Source organism: Sarcophilus harrisii, chromosome 4, assembly GCF_902635505.1.
Source record: "Sarcophilus harrisii chromosome 4, mSarHar1.11, whole genome shotgun sequence".
NCBI classification, from domain to species: domain Eukaryota; kingdom Metazoa; phylum Chordata; class Mammalia; order Dasyuromorphia; family Dasyuridae; genus Sarcophilus; species Sarcophilus harrisii.
In genome coordinates, this window is record NC_045429.1 from 191,073,170 (window position 1) to 191,091,553 (window position 18,384).

At 33.9% G+C, this 18,384-nt stretch overlaps 1 protein-coding gene across 1 annotated transcript in view; it reads left to right on the forward strand.

Moving 5' to 3' along the window:
• The window catches only part of SLC22A16 (solute carrier family 22 member 16), a 65,057-nt gene that overhangs the window by 18,368 nt on the left and 28,305 nt on the right, over positions 1-18,384 (forward strand). Inside the window, exons 2-3 of the mRNA XM_031964409.1 lie at positions 12,995-13,471; positions 17,003-17,120. Coding sequence (XP_031820269.1) covers positions 12,995-13,471; positions 17,003-17,120 — 595 coding nt within the window. The remainder of the gene's footprint in view (positions 1-12,994; positions 13,472-17,002; positions 17,121-18,384) is intronic.

Consider the following 18,384-nt stretch of genomic DNA (forward strand, 5'->3'; position numbering starts at 1 on the left):
TCAGCTGCCAGGACCCTTCTGCCCACTGAGAAAGCATTCTCAGTGCCCAAACTCCATTTCCTTAGTAGATCTTGTCACTACAGAAGTCAGTCCCTTAGCAAAACTGATTTCTATCCAACAATAAACTTTAATTTTTGCAACTAATAATTTGGGAATGAGTGAATTCTTTCACTGCTAAACCTGAGGCTGATCTAAGAGGGATATCTTAATAACTCTCTTATTGCCACTAACTTCTTGACCACCAGGAATTGAGAGCATTCAAACAGCATCAATAATCTTAAAGGGAACACAGTTAATACAGTTTCAGAGTGGTAATCTTAAAGAGAACACAGCTTCAGTAAAGGACACGGTTTCCCCTTCAGTATTGCTGAGAAGAGCTGAATCAAACATATAGATCATCACACAATGATTCTGATGTGTACAGTATTTTTTGTGATTCTGTGTACATTATTTCCTGATTCTTTCATTTCACTTTACATCAGTTTGATGAGGTTTAGATTTAGGGAACCAAAATGAAATTGGGGTTTCTGGTGGTCAGGGAGTTAAATGATAAGGTCCAATGGCAGGCTCAAGGTTCAGGGAACCAAATGGAGAAGTTTGGCTCCCCTGCAACCCCTTGGGATTCAGTGTAAGAATAGGGAGTTTTGGGGACTCCCTTCTGGCGGCATGGAGGTTCTCTGTAAAAGAATTTACAGACCCAAAAACCTAGATTGATAAAAAGGTTTATCATGGGGATTGGAAGTAAGGTTAGAAATCCTGACAGAGAGGCATAAAGTCTGGTTAGGGAAATAGGTGAGGGTAAAGAGAGGGTGGCACTGGAAAGAATATTCCAGTGGACAGAGGCCCTTGGCATCCCAAACATAACATAGCATGGCATGTTTGGAACCTCTACCAAGAGAGGGTTTTAGTTTGGCTCTTTTATAATAGGGGGCTTTGGCTGCAAGCTGAAGGGGGCTCATGGGTGGAGTCCCAAGTTGACTCCTTGCTGGGTTTCAGCTTGAGCTGGAATTTGAATTGAATTCAATGAGTTTCAGGACTAAACCGACCCCACCCAGATAACAAGGATGAAACTCTTTGTCTCTTGGGGGCAGGGTCCCTCACTGAGGCAGAGTTGAAGGAGATTTTCTCCTTTAAGGATTTTTAGAGTTTTGGGGTCCCCTCTTCAAGTTCATATATCTTCCCAGGTTTTTCTGAAATCTGCCTATTCATCATTATTTATTGCAAAATAGTATTCCATTACATTTGTGTACCACTGTTTATTCAGCCATTCCCCAGTTGATGGATTTCCATCAGTTTCCAATATTTTGCTCTCATAAAAGGACTGCTATAAATAATTTTGCATATGTAGGTCCTTTTTCCTTTTTTTTGGATCCCTTTGGGATATAGACCTTAGTATTGATATTGCTGGATCAAGGGGTATGCTTAGTTTGGCTACCCTTTTATCATAGTTCCAAATTGCTTTCCAGAATATTGAATATGTTCACAATTTCACCAATAATGGTATTGGTGTCCCAATCTTCCCACATCCTCTCCAAAACTTATTACTTTCCTTTTTTGTTATATTGTTATAGTGGCCCATATGGTAGATATGAGGTGATATCTCAGTTTTAGTTCACGTTTTCCTAATCAAAAATGATATGAGGTGATATCTCAGTTTTAGTTCACGTTTTCCTAATCAAAAATGACGTAAAGCACTTTTTCATATGCTTATAGATTAGCTTTGATTTTTTTCATCTGAAACTTTCCTGTTCATATCTTTTGACCATTTACCAATTGGGAAATGGCTTGTATTTTTACAAATTTGGCTCAGTTCTCTATATATTTGCAAAATGAAGCCTTTATCAGAGACACTTGCTGTAAACATTGTTTCCCCACTTTCCACTTTTCTTCTAATCTTGTTTGCATTGGTTTTGTTTGTACAAACCCTTTTGAATTTAATATAATAAAAAATTTCTGTTTTGTATTTTATAACTATCTCTTGTGTAAGGAACAAAATATCTTACCAACAACTCTGCTGACTCACTGATGAATACAGGAAAGATTTATTTTAGATTCTTGCAAGAAGGGATGCCTTGATACACATTTGGAATTGCAAAGGCAGTGTTTTATTTCTTATCCTGAAACACATCCCTCCCCTAATTGTCCTTTAATTGGGTGTTATAAAAATTGCAGAATGTAAATCGCCACCTGTCCTTACATAACCAATTTCTGCCCCAATGAACTCACATTCTTAAGGGTGAATAACCTAAGGAGGCAAAATTTAGAGGGCTCTTGTTCAAATCTGAAACCTCCATCTTTGATTACATTCTTTTGTGGGTTTTAATTTTCTAATTTAAATTTTTATTTCTTTAATTTTTCATAACTGTGGAAACTAAAAAATCCACATCCATTTCTGACACTTGTTTGGTCATGAATTTTTCCTCTTTCCATAGATCTTACAGATAGATTGTTTCTTATCCTAAATTGCTTATGTTGGCTAATATTCTTTTTATCTCCTTAGTTTTTCTTCTAGTTTTTGTTGTTGTTGGATTTATCAAGTTCTGTGAGGAGATAGTTGAAGTCCCTCACTAGTATAGTTTTGCTATCTATTTCTTCTTTAACTCTCTTAACTTTTCCTTTAAGAATCTGGTTGCTATTTTATTTTTAAAATTTCTTTTAAAAATTAATTAATTAATTAATTAATTTTTACAAATTGAAGGTTTGTCATAACCCTGCATCAAACAAGTCTCTTGGTGCCATTTTTTTCAACAGTGTATGTTCACATCATGTCTCTGTATAGTATTTTGGTAATTCTTCCTTCCTTTCTTTCTTTTTTTGCTGAGGCAATTGGGGTTAAGTGACTTGCTTAGGTTCCCATAGCTAGAAAATATTAAGTGTCTTGAGACCAAACTTGAACTCAGGTCCTACTGACTTCAGGGCTAGTGCTCTATCCACTGTGCCATCTTGTTGCCCCTATTTGGATAATTCTTGCAGTATTTCAAACTTTTTCATCCTTTTCATCAATTACATCTGTTGAAGTTATTATTGTAATTGTTTGGGGGAACCATTAGTGGCTCCTGTGAACTTCCTCAGTAAATTTGTGTATTCTGACTGCTCTACTGACTGAACATTCTGTTCCCTATCTTTCTTCTTGGGCTACCTTATTCCCCTAGACACAACAGTATTGAAATTAGACCAGTTAAAAACCCTACAATGGCCTCTAAATGTTCAAGTGAAAGGAAGAGTCCATTGATGTGACAAACTTCATTGTTGTCTTTTTTAAAAAAATTCATTTCAAAATTCATTAAAAAAAAACAAAAGAAAAACACTTTTATGGACACAGTAGAACAATAAATAAAGAATTCAATATAAAACCATAAATTTTCATTTCATACTGTTTACTTTTTTTTTTGGAAAAACTAATAAATACTACATATTGTTTTCAAAGGTACTCAGTTTTTCAATTTTTCTTTCTAGGTTTTTGTTGTTGTTATTGTTGTTATCTGCTATATACTTAATTTTTCTCTTTCCTTCCACACTCTGCCCTAGAGGAAAGACTCCAATTAAACATACACACAAATATGTGTGTATGCACACACACATACATAAGTAAAACCGTACAATACATACTTCTGTTTTTTAGTTCTTTTTCTCTGGAAGTAGATAGCCCCCTTCCTTTCTGTTTTTCTAAAATCAATCAGTTCATTTCCAATAACACATTAGTACTCCATCACACTTATATACCATGACTTATTTAGCCATTCTTCAATTGAAGGGTGTCAATCTTTTTTTAACACTCTGATAGGTGTAAGATGATATCTCAAAATTACTATAATTTGTATTTCTTTCATTAATATTTAGCTGCCCCCAGAGCTTGGTTGTTTGTTGAATCAAGGAAGTCTGCCTGTAGGTGTTTGCATTTCATTCCTCAGCCACTGAAAGTAGTGTCTTTCCTGAAGTCCTTTCAAGTAGTCTTAGAAGAACTTCGTTAATACTGAATTTTACTTATTTCATCTGCTCTATGTTCACTTTGAGACAATGTTCTTTTTTGTGTGAGGAAATTTGGAGAGCCTGGAATTTTCTGATCTACTTTGTTATCTTCCCAGAATCTTCTCCATTGTTGTCTTATTATAAGAAATTGCCAAAGCCACCCCATCCTTCAGCAATCACTACCCTAATAAGTCAGCAGCCATTGACAAAAATGTTATAATTTGCTGTGGTTAGCACATTTTAGCAATAAAATATTTTAAATGAAGGCATATGATTTTTTTAAAGACATAATACTGTTGCATACTTAATAGACCTCTTGGTGTTGTTTAGTCATTTTTCAGTTGTGTATTGCTCTTTATGACTCCATTTGGGAATTTCGTGGCAAAAATGCTTGAGTGGTTTTCTATTTCCTATTTCAGCCCATTTTATAGATGAGAAAACTGAGACAAACAGGGTTAATCCAAGCTACATAAGTAGCTTGCCCAAAGTTATGAAATTAGTAAGTGTCTGAAGCCAGATTTGAACTCGAGAAGATAGTTTTCTTGACTCAGGTCTGTCACTCTATCCACTGAATTACCTAGCTCTCCTTAATAGACTATAGTATAGTGAAAACATAATATTTATATGTACTGGAAAAATAAAATATTTGTGTGACTCTACTGTGACATTTATTTTTATTGTTGTGGTCTGCAACTCAACCTACAATATCTTTGAGTTATGCCTGTAATTTCTAAGTAGTGTCTTTGAGTTGAAAAATCAGACAGACAAAATCCAGAGAGGAAAAATAGATGAAATATGATCCAAGGAAAAATTCAGCATATTAGCTGGAATATTTGTGTCTTGAAATCTTAATCTTAACAGGAAGAAATCATCATCCCAAAAGACAACAAATAATAAACAGTTGCCAGGCCCAATGTTGCATCAGTTTGAGTGGATTATTCTTTTCTTCATTTTGTTTTCTTTGGCTGGCCTCTTTACTCAAGACCTCTTTACTTAAACTCATTATTTTCCCTGCTGAACTTAAAAATGCATGAAGGAAATAATAGCTTTTTTATGGGAGGCATCCTGAATTTAGTGGGAGACCGGAACCTCATAGTCTTAATTTCCATCCTGTACAAATATCTGTGGTCTAGGGGAAGAGGATGATTTTATCAACTTTCAGAATTGAATGCAAAAAAACCTTAGTTTAATTTCAGGATAAATTTAATATTTTTCCTCTCGTTTCAATAATCTTGCTTCTTTTTCCTGTAAAACATGACACTGAGGAAAATTTATAGCTACATTTCCTTCAGTCTTTTATAAACTTATAGAATCTCAGGGTTAAAAGCAATGTTTGAGGTCATCTGGTTTAACTTTTATCTAAAGAGATGCAATATTTACAATCCCCTTGATGAATAGACATCCAATGCTGCTAGAGAACCCTCGTTGAGGAAGGGGTTCACTATCTACAAAAAAGAAATCTAGTCTACTTTTGTGTTGCTCTTTTAAAGATTTTTCTTGTAGTGAACCAAAATCTGTACTTCTATAACTTCTAGCCATTTCTTCTTCCTCTTCCTTTGGTAAACTTTTGATAAACTTGATTCTATTTCTATATGAAGCCTTTCAAAGATTTGAAGATAGTTATCATCTACCAGTACTAATACCTACACTCACCAAACTTTGGGGAATTAGTAATGTACCGTGGAATGGATAGTAATTTTGGCACCACCTGGGACCTGAATTCAAGTTACAAGTTACTGAACAAAAGAAAATTAGATTTAATGGCATCTAAGATCCTTTGTAATTGTAAAAATATGATCTTGTAAATTTTCTATTCTTAAAGTCTGAGTTCACATCCCTCCTCAGATATTAGCTTCTTGACCCTGAGGAAATCATTTGGTTTCCTCATCTGTAAAATGATGCTCATAAGGAGCCCTTCCTTGCACCAAATTTGGGATTAATTAAATTAACAAAAACCATATGATCATCTCAATAGATGCAGAAAAAGCATTTGATAAAATCCAACATCAATTTCTAATAAAAACACTTGAAAGTATAGGAATAAATGGACTTCTCCTTAAAATAGTCAGGAGCATCTATTTAAAACTGTCAGTAAGCATCATATGTAATGGGGATAAACTGGAACCATTCCCAGTAAGATCAGGAGTGAAACAAGGTTGCCCACTATCACCATTATTATTCAATATTGTATTAAATGGTCATAGTAGCAAGTAGATTTTTGTGTGTTTTAGAAAGATGAGCCACAGATTATTGTCTGGATATGTCTTAACAATGTGTTTTCTACACCCAATTCAATATCTAAAATGTGTCTATTTGTTATGCACTCAAATACATTTTGACACTTCAGATTAAGAATTTTATTTGAGTGGCCCTTCCAGGATTTTTATCCTCTTTCTTTCTTTTGTTCATCTTTTCAAAAACTCTCCATTTCTCTCCAAAAAAAGAGAGAAATGCTGTAGGTATCCCCAGATTTCTTTTAATATTTCATATATACTAATTTATCATTCAAACTCTAGGGAGTGTTTTAATAAAATATAATCCTTTATCCCAAATCTTTTTTTAATAACCAGCACCTAATATTAATGGATTCTCTAAGCATTAATGAAAGGATAAAAAAGATACTGCTCATAAATTCACAGATTTAGAACTAGAAAGGAACTTTAGCTGTCATCTAATCCAACCCTCTAACTCTACAGATGAAGAAACTGAGGCCTGGAGAGGCATTTAAATGCACCTCTAACACATAATGGTTCTATAATCTTGGGCAAGTCATTCAATGTCAGTACCACAGACTTCTCTCTGAGACCATTAGTGACAGAACAGTTAGACAGACAGACAGACACACACACACACACACACACACACACACACAACCAGAGAAGGCCAGATGAGTAGAATGAAGCTGTCTGAAGGTATCCAAATAATCAATCATTCATTTGTTTTACATTTGTGCTGTGTAGACAGAGTCTCATTGTAAAGTAAAATAAGAGAGAGAAATTATTTTATTTGAAGTGAGAAGATACTGGGTCTGATCTCAGCTCTGGCACTTATTCCCTGTTTGACCTTGGGCAAACACTCTTGGCCTTACTTACCTGTAAAATGAAAGAGGTTGAATTAGTGTCCCCAGAGATATTATTACCAGTTTTGGTATTAGTACAAAATATTACCAGTTTTTGACTCATAAACCTAATTCATAAAGCAGCAAAACAGAAATGAAGAAGTTGAAATTATAATGGGCTATTATTTTGGGAATTTTCTTAAAAGGTTCATTTTCTGTTTTTTAAAATGGTTTAACATAGGCATTATTTTAGGCAACAGAAGTGATAATAGCTGTGCTTAACTCTGCTGCGACTGAACAAGTATCATTTCTTTTATTTCTATGAAGTTTCATCCAAGAAACAGGTTAGCTTATGGAAAATGAGTTCAGGAAAGAAAATATAAAAATAATTGATATTGTACCTTTGACGTAAATGTAGTAACTTTTAGTAGTGTAATTAGAGTGGGGTAATCAGAGCTCTGTTCCAGGGTGCCAACCTTTAGAGGGAATGCAAATTTAAAACAATGATTTAAAAAGAGTATCTAATTTAAACTTTTGCTAAATTTACATTTTAAAAAATGCCTCATTGAAGTTCTTTTGGAAAGCACACTGTCATTTTCCAGAAACTCAGATAATCTCCCCTCCCTGCCCTTAATAGAACTTTCCTTTATAATAAAGAAATATACGCAAAGTATTGAGCAGACTACATTTGAAAAGGTCTGCCTCATTCGCACCTATAGCCCACCATCTCTGCTAAAAGGCAGAAGGCATGGTGAAGTTATAACTTTCAATTTGTGGTCAGCATTTAAGTTGTTCTCCTGGTTCTAATTATTTTGCTCTGTATTGTTTATGATTTCAAATTGGTTTTCAGAATTTTTGCATCACTTCACAGCTCTAGTGATAATACATAGTTTTCCCATACCCGCTATGATACTGGCCATTTTCATCTTTTGTCATCTTTATCAGTCTAATGGATGTGAGACTAATTTGCAATTCTTTTATTAGTGATCTAGAACACTGAATTAAGAGCATTTATCTATTGTGAAATAGTTCTTATTTTCATATTGTGAAAAAATGCCAACATTTCTGATAAACCTTTGAAATCTTATATGCATTTATAACTATATATATTTTATTATATAATATATTATTTGATACAAATACTTTTCTCAATTATTCCTTTTCCAATTGTAGCTTTACTAATTTTGCATAAAATTTACATTTAATTTTATAATAATAAAATGTAAATTTATTATATTTATATTTTGATTAAACATGCATTTTGGAGCCTCTATTTCCTAGATGGAATGGCTTAGGTTCTTGCCTACCACTGAATTGAATTTTGTCATGTTTCTTTTTCTTTTTTTTTCCCACATCATGAATTAATAAAGTTGATGTCTTTGGGCTAAAGGTACAAGAACTTTAGCTAGCAGTTCTAGCTACAGCTAGGGCAAGTAGAATAAAGAAAATGCCATCATGGCAACTTTATAATTCATGATGTGCTTTTCCAGTTTTTCTGAGAGCATTCTGCTTGTCATTTCTTATAGCATAGTAATATTCCATTACATTCCTATATCATAAACTTGTTTAGTTATTCCCCAATCTATGGACATCCTTCCAATTTCCAATTCTTTGCTACCAGAAAAGAGTGGCTATATTCTTGTACATAAAGATGTTTTTCCTTTTTAAAAAAATGTATCTCTTTGGGATATAGACCTAGTAGTATCATTTCTGGGTCAAGCGATATATACAGTTTTATAACTCTTTGGTCATAGTTCCTCATTGCTCTTCTGAATGATTGAATCAGTTCACAACTCTACCAATAGCATATTAATGTATCATTTTAGAATCCCAATTTTTCCATATCCCCCTCCAACATTTGTCATTCTTTTCTGTCATATTAGCTAATCTGATAGGTGTGAGTTATTACCTCAGAGTTGTTTTAATGTATATTTATTTAATCAATAGTGACTTAGAACATTTTTATGACTCCAGATAATGTTGATACCTTCATTTGAAAACTGCCTGTTCATATCCTTTGGTATGATATTTATCAATAGGTAAATGACTTGTATTCTTATAAATTTGGCTAGTTCTCTAGATATAAGAGATATAGTCTTTATCAGAAGATTTTGCTGTAAAATTTCCCCTACCTTCCAGTTTTCTATTTTCTCTTAAATCTTGGATGCATTGGTTTTGTTAATACAAAATCTAATTTAATGTAATAAAAATGATCAATTTTACATAATCTAATGCTCTCTGTTTCTTATTTGGTCATAAATTCTTCCCTTATCCATTGATCTGATAGGTGAACTAGTTTGTGCTCCCCTAATTTGCTTATGGTGTCTAAATCATTTACCCAATTTGACCTTATCTTGGTATTTGGTTGAAATATTGATATATTAATAGTTCCTGCCAATCTAGTTTCCAATTTTCCCAGGATTTTTGTCAAAAAATGAATTATTGTCCCAAAATGTTGGATCTTTGGATTCATCAAATAATAGATTACTATAGTCATTTACTACAGTGTATTGTGAACTTTACACATTAGCCATATTGTTAAACAAATAAGTAAGGACAAAAAATATGCATCAATTTGTACTGTTCAGTTCAATTCAGTAAATACATATGATAAAATCCATCTCTCAGTTTTATGTAATAGCTAGGAAATACAGTGTGTGTTGGACTTGAATTCAGGAAGACCTGGGTTCTTCAGGCATTTATTAGTTGTGTGATCCTGGGCAAGTCACTTAAACTCTTTCAGATTAAAATTTTTAATTGTAAAATGAGGATAATTTTATTACTATCATGGGGTTATTGTGAATATGTAAAGCACTTGGCTTAAAGTGCTTATATAATCTTAAAGTGTTATATAAATGCTAGCTATTGTTGTAATATGATGAGGATGATGTCTAGATAAGGAAGAGAGAGAAAGAGAGGCTGAAGGGAGGGAAAGGGTGGGGGAAAGAGACTGAGAAGCTTGGAGAAATTGCCCTGGAAGGGGAAAAGAATAAAAAAGGAATCAGAGAGAAAAAAAAAAAAGACTCAAGGTGAAAGTATGTAAAGGAAGGGAGGAGAAGAGAGACATAGAGGAAGAGTTACAGAATCCCATGAGAAAGAAAGAAGAGGGTACTAGGAACTTAATGGAAGGCAATGTGGTGAAGAGGAGAGCCCTGAGTTGGGAGTCAGAGAACCTGAATCAAAACTGGATTTTGCCTTTAATACCTGTATAAACTTAAGAAAATCATTTCACTTCTCTTGTTCTCAGTTTCCTCATCTGTAAAATCAAGGATTTTAAAGTTTTATTTCAGCCTTAAATCTGTGATTTTATGAGCTGGAGATGAAATAGCTCTGAGTGAGAAGAGTCAAAGATATAATGTTGATGACAAGAACTGTCATATATATCAATACAAAGAGTATATAGATGGAGGAGACAACATGTTAAAGATGAGTTTTGCTTCCTCAATAATTCTGGCTAAAGCTACCTGATAGAGAAGATGTCCCTTTAATAATATTGTTCAAAGAACAACAGTGAAGGATTCCTCCCTGACTGCCATAGATTAAAGACTGACCTTCTCCATGGAATAAATTAGATTTGCAAAACAGAGGTATCAGTCTCTAATTTGGAAGATCTATGTTTCAGTGGGAAGTTTTTTTTTTTTTTTAAATTATAGTTTTTTATTTACAAGACATAAGCATGGGTAATTTTTCAGCATTGACCCTTGCAAAATCTTCTGTTCCAACTTTTTCCCTTCTTTCCCCCCACCCCCTCCTCTAGATGGCAAGTAGACCAATACATATTAAATATGTTAAAGCATATGTTAAATATAATATATGTATACTTAAATACAATATATTTATATAGTTATCTTGCTGCACAAGAAAAATTGGATTTAGAAATTGAATTCAGGAATTCAATTCTACAGTGGAGAATTATGGTATCTAAATGCCTAGAAAAAATAACAACAAAATTCATATTTTGAATATGAGAAGGAAAACAAAAATGCAAGCAGACAAAAACAGAAGGAGTGGAAATGCTATGTTGTAGTCCATGCCCATTTCCTGCATTTCTTTTGCTGGGTGTAGCTGGCTGTCTTCATTATTGAACAATTGGAACTGAATCTCATTGTTGAAGAGAGCCACATCCATCAGAATTGATCATTATATAGTATTGTTGTTGAAGTGTATAATTATCTTCTGGATCTGCTCATTTCACTCAGCATCAGTTCATGTAAGTCTCTCTAGGCCTTTCTGAAATTATCCTGCTGATCATTTCTTACATAAAACATTACATAATATTCCATAACATCCATATACCACAACTTATTCAGCCATTCTCCAATTGATGGGCATCCATTCAATTTCCAATTTCTAGCCACTACGAAAAGGGCTGCCACAAACATTTTTACACATACAGGTCCCTTTCCCTTCTTTAATATCTTTTTGAGATATAAGCCTAGTAGAAACACTGCTGGATCAAAGGGTATACACAGTTTGATAACTTTTTGAGCGTAGTTCCAAATTGTTCTCCAGAATAGTTGGATGCATTCATAATTCCACCAACAATGTATCAGTGTCCCAGTTTTCCCACATTACCTCCAACATTCATCATTACCTTTTCCTGTCATCCTAGCCAATGTGAGAGGTATGTAGTAGTATCTCAGAGTTGTCTTAATTTGCATTTCTCTGATCAATAGTGATTTGAAACATCTTTTCATATGGCTAGAAATAGTTTCCATTTCTTCATCCGAAAATTGTCTGTTCATATCCTATTTACAATAGGAGAATGGCTTGATTTCTTATAAATTAGAGTCAGTTCTCTATATATTTTGGAAATGAGGCCTTTATCAGAACCTTTGACTATAAAAATGTTTTCTCAGTTTATTGCTTCCCTTCTAATCTTGTCTGCATTAGTTTTGTTTGCATAAAAACTTTTTAATTTGATATAATCAAATTTTTCTATTTTGTTATCAATAATGATCTCTAGTTCTTCTTTGGTCACAAATTCCTTCCTCCTCCACAGGTCTAAGAGGTAAACTATCCTATGTTCTTCTAATTTATTTATAATCTCATTCTTTATGCCTATATCATGAACCCATTTTGACCTTATCTTGGTGTATGGTGTTAAGTGTGGGTCAATGCCTAGTTTCTGCCATACTAATTTCCAATTTTTCCCAGCAGATTTTGGTAAACAGTGAATTCTTATCCCAAAAGCTGAGGTCTTTGGGTTGGTCAAACATTAGATTATTATAGTTATTGACTATTTTGTCCTGTGAACCTAACCTATTCCACTGATCAACTAATGTATTTCTTAGCTAATACCAAATGGTTTTGGTGCCCAATGCTTTATAATATAGTTTTAGATTTGGTATAGCTAGGCCACCTTCATTTGATTTTTTTTTTCATTAGTTCCCTTGAAATTCTTGACCTTTTGCTCTTCCATATGAATTTTGTTGTTATTTTTTCTAGGTCATTAAAATAGTTTTTTGGTAGTCTGATTGGTATAGCACTAAATAAATAGATTAGTTTAGGTAGTATTGTCATCTTTATTATAGTCGCTTGACCTATCCAAGAGCACTTAATATTTTTCCAATTGGTTAGATCTGACTTTATTTGCATGGAAAGTGTTTTGTAGTTTTGCTCATATAATTCCTGACTTTCCCTTGGCAGATAGATTCCCAAATATTTTATAATATTGGCAGTTATTTTTTTATTTATTTAAAAATTTTTTTCCAAATTACTTATAATCTCTCCTCCTAATGTTTAAGTTTGAAACAAATTCATTGTCCCAGGAGAATAAGAAAAATAATCTGCAATGATTTCAGCAGTTATTTTAAATGAAATTTCTCTTTGTATCTCTAGCTGTTGGATTTTGTTAGTGATGTATAAAAATGCTGATGATTTATGTGGATTTATTTTGTATCCTGCAACTTTGGGGAGGTTTTTTTTTTTTTTTTTTTTTTTTAACAATCTTTTCTTTTCTTGCAGATTCCAGGCATTTGTCTATTTTGCATCAGTTTTCCAAACTATCTCTTGTGGCATCCATTACTTGGCTTCTGTGTTCATGGCTGTCACCCCTAAATTTTCCTGTGGGGTCCTGGGGAACATAAGTCAGGTCCTCTTTTATAATTCATCTGTCTTGAAGATAGAAGATGCCTGGCCACTGTTCACACCAGGCCAAGAGGATTACTTGGTAGTGAAGTTGCAGAATGGAGATGTTTGGGAACTTGCTCAATGCAGTAGGTCCAAAAGGGAAGATCCTTATTTTGAGTATCAATATGATGGTGATACATCTGACTTTCCTTGCACTGATGGCTACTTTTATGATCATACCAAGTGGAAGAGTACTGTGGTGACTGAATGGGATCTGGTCTGTCACCGGGAGTGGTTTGCAAAATCCATCCAACCTACTTTCATGCTTGGAGTCCTTCTGGGAGCAGTAATTTTTGGTGACCTTTCAGATAGGTAAAGTATAGATATTATATCTTTGTAACACAATACTGTACAACCTTGTAGAACCCCTTTTAGTGTGTTCTCAAATGTTTTTCCTAATGATTTCTTTTACCAAGTTTGTCATCCAGATGTATCTACTAGGATCTGTGATTTGGGATTATTTAAACTTTTTAACACTACTAAAATAGTCACTAGTGCATTTCCTGGTCCCATCTTCCTCAATGCCTTTGTTATATGACATCTAAAGAGAACAATGTTAAATGTGACATCCAATGTAATTTAATAGTTTTACTTTAATACATCCATGGATTTGTCACTTCATCAGTGTGGATACATCCTTTGTTATCCAAAGTGACACATTTTATGCTCAAAATCAAACTGGGAGGTCAGTGTAGGCAAAAGTTAAATTGCATTTCTCTAAGTTTTATATAGGAAAGAAATTATTTGAATTTAGTTCTTTCTGATTCCAGGTCTAGTGCCCAAATGCACCAAGTCCACCAGGCCACTTGAGATAAGAAAGTATATATACTCTTGGACTAGAACACACATTGAAGAAAGTGTTAAAGTAAAAACTATTAAAATTAAGTAGGTTATCATATTTATGTAAAATACCTCTGAAATAACTATATCAATTCAGAAAGCATTTATTATGTTCCTACATTATGGAGATTAAAATTGTCTCACTTATAATAAAGAGACTGAGGCAGAGCCTTGTGTCAATGGCACTTTGTTAAAGGGTCCACAGTCCCCTCTAATGAAGTGGATGTCAGATCTTCTTAATGGTCTGAGATCCCTCCTCTTTCTAGGACCCTATTTTTATAAAGCTAGATGTCCAGTAATTCCAGAACAACTATACCAAATACAGATTAATTCCATTGCTTGGCATATATAAGCTAATATAAGCAAAATAATATATCAGCAGGGTCACAAATTGGATGATTAAGGAATATCTTCAGATAAGGTAGGCAGGCTTCTCCTTAGTTTGGGCCACAGAAATAGTTCAAACTCACAAGCACTCACAAGTGATCATAAGATGGTCATCTGCTCCTATTGACTGGAGATACAGTCAATATTTTTGGGAACTTTTCATATAGTTGTGATCTCTGCCACACTGGGCTTGGTCACCCTCACAAGACAAAACAAGAGTGGAGGGTTTTTAGTTAACTTCCTGTAAGTAAGCTAGTGAACTTAAAATCTGTAGCTCACAGATCTGGGGTCTTATATACAGAACTTTGATATAATTCTATCAAGTTGATTAATATTGATTGGAATAGATTAGGGGTCCAAATGAATTATTTCTCTCAGTAACATGCTAAACTATATGCTTGAGTGCTGGCTAGACCAAAATTAAACAGAAAGTTCTCAGGGAGCTTACATTCTAATAGAGAAAATAATATGCATATAACAAGATATGATTAGAGTAGATAGAAAGTAATCTCACAGGGTAAGGCTCTGGCAGCTTCAGGGTTGGAGAAGGTGAGATTTGAGCTGAATCTTGAAGGAAGCTACAAAAGCTAAAATGCCAAGGTAAAAAGGGAGAACAATCTAGGTATGGAGAACAGTCAGGGTAAGAGTGGAAGATGGAGTGTTGTGTACAAAAAATAGAAAGTAGGCTAGTGTAGGTAGATCATGAAGTATGTGGATTGGGAGTAAATTGTAGAGAAATTAGAAATATTAGAAGGTTAAGAAAAGCTTTAAATGTCAAACTGTGGGCTATATCCTGAAGGTGATAGTGAACCATTAGAGATTATTGAATAGAAGAAGATGGGTCAGTGTGGGGAAGTTGATGTGATCATTCTTACAACTGAGGAAAAAAAAAACATTTTGTAAATTCAGTAGAGAATAGATTAGAGTTTATTCTTGAGATGGGAAATTGGATTAGAAGGTTAACATAATAATACAGGTGAGAGGTGATGTTGAGGACTTGAATTAGGGTTGTGGTTGTATGAGAAAAGAGGAGATGTAGATAAAAATTGTCACAAAGAGAACAATGACAAGACCTGGCAGTGGTTTAGATTGTGGAGGTGAAGATGAGAACTTGAGGGTGACAATAACAGTCCGGAGATCAGGAAAGGCTTTATATAGAATTGAATTTTCAAGAAAACTAGGGATTTTGAGATGTGAAGGTTAAGAGAAAATGTGTTCCATGTTTGGGGAACAGCCTGCAAACACAAAGGCACAAAGATTGATAGAGTGCCTTGTGAAAGGAACAAAAAAGGCCAGTTTGGGTGGATTATAAAGCGTATGAAGAGCAGGAATATAGAAGGCTGGAAGGGACTTTGGAGTCAGATTGTGAAAGATTTTTACAAGATTTACAAGCCAAACAGACAAGTTACTTGATTCTAGAACCAATAGGGAATCACTGCAATTTAGCAGGGAAATGATATCATGCTGCTGCTGCTGATCATAACACCAACAACAGTAATAATGATGATGATGATAATAACAATGATAGTAAAGAAGATAAGGATAATAACAATAATAGTAATAGTAATGATGATGATAACAGTAATAGTGATGCTGCTGACAACAATGATAACAATGACGAAAATTAACATGTATAATACTTTACTGTGTACTAAATACTTTGTCATTTCAATTGAATCTCATTACAACTCAGAAGTAGGAACTATTATTATCCCATTTTATAGATGAGGATACTGTAACTGAGAGAGATTAAGTGACTTGTTTGTTTAACCTAGGAAAATTAGGAAGCTAGGAAGCTTCCGAGGAGGATTTCAATCAGGTGCTTTCTGATTTAGTTCTGTGTCTACTATGTAATTTTACCTTTGTGGTCTATATTTTGGGAAGAATTTTTTTGCCAGTTGTGTGGCTGATGCACTGGAGAAGAGGAGGGTTGAAGTTGAGATAGCAATTGGGAAGCTATTGGAATAAATGGATACCTGCTACAGGCCTCATCTAGCATGGTGGAATTGAGATAAGGGAATTGAGATAAGAGAGGCTATAGAAACAGAACTAAGAACAGTTGGCAATTAACTATATATGTAGATGAGGGAGGGAGCAAAGGAACTGTAAGAAAAACAGAAAGAGACAGAGACAGAGAGAGACAGAAAGAGAAAGACAGGACACACAGAGACAAGGAAAGACAGAGAAACAGAGAGAGAATGAGACACAGAGAGAGACAGAGAGAAACAAAGGGACAGAGAGAGAACAAGACACAGAGAGAGAGACAGGGAAAGACAAAAAGAGAAAAAGACAGAGAAACAGAGAGAAATAGGGAGACACAGACAGAAGGAGAAAGAGAGATAGAAAGAGAGAGAAATGGAAAGAAATTGAGAGAGAGAGAGAAGGGGAAGGAGAGAGAGAGAATGTATTTGTTGTACTCTATGTGCACATTACTTTATTAGGCAATGCTTTCTTAGAAATTAGAAGGTAAGCCTGTTTTAGAAGCAAAGAAGTACCAGCTCTATCTTCTCAGAGGCTTATGATTAACATATGGTGTGACATTTGTCCATGACAAATGGAGTTGGTATTTAATTGTTGTATACCAATGCTTTATTTCTTCCATTATGTAATTCTCAGGTTAGGAAGGCGGTTTGTGATGTGGTCCACCAGCACTGGGCAGTTCTTCCTAGGAATCACAGTGGCTTTTACATTTGATTATTACAGTTTCATAGCTGTACGCATTCTTCTTGCTATGGTGAGTGTCTGCAAAAAAACACAACTCTTTGATTCTGGCATGTTTCTTAAAATAAGTTCTAGGTGATAGAAAATCATAAAATTGACACCTGTATAGTACAAAAAACCTCTGGTTTCTTAAATCTCTGCTTTCTCCCTTTTTCTCTAAAGCTGCCACTTTACATAGAGTAATAAAAGTATTGATGCAGTGTTTTGAGGTTTGCAAAGTGCTTTACTTAAGTAAAGTATAATTTCATTTGATCTTCTACAACAAGCCTGTAAGGTAAGTTTTACTACTCTTCCCATTTTATAAATGAAAAAACTGAGGATAAGAGCAAATTAAGTGGCTTGCCCAGAGTCACAGAATTAGCATAGTATAAAGCACATTTCATTTGGGTGCATGTTAAAGGAATTTTATTGTTTTAAGGTTACTATTTGTTAAATATTCAATAATATATAATAATATATATAATATAATATATTGATATATAATAATATATATATAATAATAACATAATAATATATAAATATTCAATAATAAAGAACATTTTTTCATTTATCAAAGGAGAAAAACTAAAACAACTAAATTATAAAAATTAACTACTAAATTTTACTTAATTAACGCTACAAAAAATTTTTTTTGACAACATTAAGATATGCCCAGGCAAATAAGTTACAAACTTGTAAGTACCTAGGGCAAATTTTGAAACCCGGTCTTCCTGATTCCTTGTCTAGTACTCTACCATGATGCCACCCTGCTTCTTATCTGTCTTTTATGGTTTCCTTGAGGATTAGGTATCCCCTCAGTAGAATATGAAAATTCTCAAGCCCAGGAACTATTTCGTTGGTTTTTGTCTACCTATCCCTAGGACTAAACACAGTAACTTACACACAGTGGCACTTCATAAATTTTAAATTGAATTCCATATACTTTACTAAAAATAAACTCTTGGGAATTATCCTCCTATTTTGCTGTTAGTAGATCAAGATAGGGCAGTTCCTCTAAAATTACACTGTAATTGCCTTAGTAATGGAAAGATTTGAAAGTAAAGAATTGGGGCAGTGCCTCTGAAGTCCCATTCATCATCAGCATTAATCAAAGGTGTCATGTGACTTATTGTGTATCCTCAAGAATTTTCTATAAGAGTTTAATATAAGAATTGGACTTAAAAAAACCCTCAACAAAACATCTCATCTTATATGTGCAAATTTATAGATGACTTAAGATGTCCAAATATCTTGTGGGACAATGGAAAGAATGTTTACAATCAACAGACTTATATTCA